Here is a 3,849-nt window from a genome sequence, read left to right as displayed (position 1 = left end):
TCGGGAAATTTTCAAAAGAGAAGAAACTCCGAAAGTGTGTTCTTCATAGTCAGTACCCCAAATGAGGGATCCTATGTGAATTGTGAATGTCGTCTGAATCTCAAACCGAACTTCCTCGGGGTCAAGCAGGTTGTTTGGCTATTTTTGATCTGGTCTGCTTCAGAACTGTTTCACTGTCTTACAGCTTCTGTAAAGATTACAAGCTTGGACTTGCAAACTCTGAAGTACAGATTCAGGACCTCTACAAAGTCTGTTTTTAATAAGAAACAGGAATAGTTTTGAGTTTATAAGCTTAGGTCCAGACTAATATGCAGTCATTCAAAGTTTGAGGGAGGGGAAGGTGGTACAAAATTCCATTTTGTTCCTAGTTTGTCAGCTGTCTGGCCCAGGACAGAAAACAAAATTAAAGAATATCTGACTCTCATTAATGTCCAGTGGAAACTTGCGGGGATCTGCTTGGTTAGGTAATTATTTTTATACATAGACATGAACTCAGAGTATTATACATGCTGATGCTTAATGCAGTCTAATTTCTACCATGAATGAAGGGTGAAACTCTGTAATAATAATTACAGTATTATTCCTATTCTTACTTATCTGTGTTATTACTACAGCATTGTTCCTAGTGTGTCCCGCTATATAAATTCCCTCCTCTATCACAGGCAGCTGATACTTTTACCTTGCTCTTAATATAGAAGGTGGACACAAGACATCCAAAGATTTTATTGTTAATGAGGGCTGACTCAGGCTACTAGCCCAAAACAGGAAGCTGCTGTTCATCTGCATAGTCTCTGTGGCAGGCTGACAAGTGACAAGAAATAGCTGAAGAGCTTCAGCTCTGCTCTATCCTTCTTACTGTGCAGGAGTACAGATGCATGGTAGGTTACACAGGCAAGGGATAAATCGCTACTAATTCAGAAGAAAAAGATCCTGCACAGGACAGCTTCCAATTTATATCTTTCTAAGAACTCTAATTAAACTCACTGTATGAACACCTATTAAAAACAGTGCTCCATAATGCCAGGTCTGAGGTTTTTCTGAAACAAGATCATTCCTAGGGTTTTTGGGTTTTTTTCTTCAGAAGTCTTTAATCTTGACTCTAATTGTCTCAATGAAAAGTTTGAAATACTTTGTAAACTCCTGGTTTGGGGATAAGAGCACTCTGTTGGTCTGACATCAAAGTGAATCAATGAACTAGCTGTGCATTTCTATCCACTGCTTTAGCCATATATTCTTTTACAAGTGTCTAGAAGCTGTCACCCTGCTATGCTGTGATTAAAATAATTGGACATAGTTCCCACTTCTGTTATTCCCATATGATGTTGCTGCTGGTGAAGAATACTCAACATTGATGGCTCCAAAGGCAGGTTTGAAACTTCAAAAGCCGAGTGTTCTCACGTGCTGAGCTGTGTGTTTCTCCAAGGAAATCTGCAGAGAGCTTCACCATGTATAAAAGAGCAGCCAGACATAAGACCATTCCCCCAAATGAATGATATGCAGAAAGAAGGTACATTCAAAGATCTAAATAGTGAGTAACTCAGTACTCAAGCTGGGAATCAGGAAAACCAAATAATTCTGGAGGACTTGAAGGCTGTATAGAAATAAGGAGATAGAAAATGAAATTATGAATCCAGTGAAGAAAGACATTTAATAATTTGTGAATACTGAGTCACCTGACCTTACAATTTTTGTTTGTCACTTGACGCGGGAATTTACAATAGTCCTGTAGGTTTGCACATGTAAACATGCTGGGTTTGCTACAGCTTAGTAAAATTTCTACTCTGTGATAAACTACATTTCAGCAAAATTATGTCCTGACCTGGCAAGAACCTAGGGGTGGGGAAATTGCTGAGAATCCTATCTGCTTCATCCTTCTGCTTTTACAGGCAAGCAACCTTCAGGGAAGTTCACAGACATTCAACAAACCCGAAATTTTTACATGTTACAAGGGTACAAGATGAGCCCTGGACACTATGTGTTGATAGCATATAGATACCACATTTGGTTCTTGGCCAAAATAACAAAAGTGTGGAAATTTCGGTTTCTCGTTTAAAAAAAAAGAGCTCTCTAGCTCCAAGTATCTGTTTAATGATGTTGGATCTACAATGTTTTTATCAAACTGTGGCTGACAAATAGCACTGCTCTAAACTGATGTTTTCATTTTATTTTCACTGGGACAAAATTTATTCTAGCTCCTGAACAGGAAAGATACAAAGGCAGCCTGACAGTCAACAACAACTCTATCTGATCCTACCACATCAGAGAACAACCTCAGAGATGGGATCTCCTGACACTGCTGCAGAGATGGAGAGTTTGAACTGGTTTTTGCAGCTGGAGATGTCTAGCAGACCTTCCTCTGGTTAAGGAAAATTTCAGCAAGCAGAATTGCCAAAGACATGTCTTCCTCAGCATTATATTTTATGTTTTTAATTTTGCAGCGTTATCCATGGCAGTATCCTCCACACTGTTCTTGCTACTGTACTTTTCATGTCCGCACAATGGTACCATAACCAGCTGACAGTGCAAGCTCTGTTAAAGAAGTTTATTCTGATCACTAACTGTATCACCAGCATTATAGGAAGACAAGTAGTAAGTGATTTACTTAAAAGTTTAAAGATATATTCCTTCACCTCATGTTATTTTTCTAAATCCCACATCCCATTTTGAAACATAAATGAGAATGTTTGAGTTGGCCAAGTTTTTTCCAGTGGCAATTCAGAATACATTGCAAGACAGGCAGTCACTGCAGTCAAGCAAGCATCAAATATCCTTCCTTCTTCTAGGTTATTGAAAAATAAATCCATTGACTGAATAAAGGGGAAAAACCTTTGAGTGCCTGCAGCTGTACTGACTTTTTGATTGTTCATTTGTACTGTAACACAGCCAATGTCTGTCCAAGGCCAGGCAAAGAGCAAAGGGCTCATTCCCAGAACGTCATATGCAAAACCTGTAAATAGGGGTGGTAAGACTGAGGTAGGTAATCATTAGGATTGTGCAAGACAGAGATAAGTCAGCAAGCAACTTCTTTCCAAAACAAAGCAGAAAATTACAGCTTTTACTAGAAATGTAAGGATTTTTTTTTTTCTCTTGGCATGCTTGTCTGCATGGTAAAAATCCAGCAGATTTCTCTTCCACTTCTTCTCTTCTACTTTCCGTTGCGCTGGCTGTCAGGGAAGCCAGTAGCACAATAAGAGTTTCATTGTGTACTATTCAGCTAATGGTGTTGGTAAGTAAAGTTCTCTCTTGCTGTGAAAATATTTGACCATACTGAGGCCATACAACCCTTGCAAGTGCAAACATGCGGGATAGAAAGGACTTTTGTAGACTGCCCTACTGGAGCATGGCAAGCTGATGAGGGGTACTGTTAGCAGGATGTAATCTGTCGGTTTAATAGCATTCTGACCTGAGTGTTCTCTGTATAAATGTAATATCTGCTTTTGAGGAGCAATTTCCCTAGTATTTGACATCAATAGGGCTGTCCTGTGCTGACAGACTCTCAGGTTATGGGGCTAATGACTCAGAGTTGTCACCTCTGAGACTAGGTCTGGAACAAGAACTCCCTAGTGCCTCTTCCAGAATCCCTTCCTTGCTGTTACCTCCATTGGGTGAATCATGTACTAAAGCAAGTTTTATGGAGGAACAAAAGTATTACCTGAGATCTATATCTTTAAATAGGACTTCCAGAACTAGCTACCTCCTAAATATAAACATTTCATGGCATTTTTCAAGATCTAATTCTGAACTTTCTGCTGAGAAAGTCTGCAGTTATCACAGAATCACAGAATGGTAGGCATCGGAAGGGACCTCAGGAGATCATCTAGTCCAACCCCTCTGCCAAAGCACGTTCCC

The 3,849-nt window shown here is 39.6% G+C and overlaps 1 protein-coding gene across 1 annotated transcript in view; it reads left to right on the top strand.

Annotated features, from left to right (window-relative positions):
• The first annotated feature begins 2,886 nt into the window (after positions 1–2,886).
• The window catches only part of LOC104529517 (mannose-binding protein-like), a 5,937-nt gene continuing 4,974 nt past the window's right edge, over positions 2,887–3,849 (top strand). The window contains 2 exon segments of the mRNA XM_010173854.2: positions 2,887–2,962; positions 3,072–3,226. Of these exon segments, the coding sequence (XP_010172156.2) occupies positions 2,887–2,962; positions 3,072–3,226 (231 nt within the window).

The sequence above is a fragment of the Antrostomus carolinensis genome, unplaced genomic scaffold (genome assembly GCF_000700745.2).
Source record: "Antrostomus carolinensis isolate BGI_N321 unplaced genomic scaffold, ASM70074v2 scaffold6908, whole genome shotgun sequence".
Classification (NCBI taxonomy): Eukaryota; Metazoa; Chordata; class Aves; order Caprimulgiformes; family Caprimulgidae; genus Antrostomus; species Antrostomus carolinensis.
Note: the sequence above shows the minus strand (reverse complement) of the source record. Positions and strands in the feature narration are given on the sequence as shown.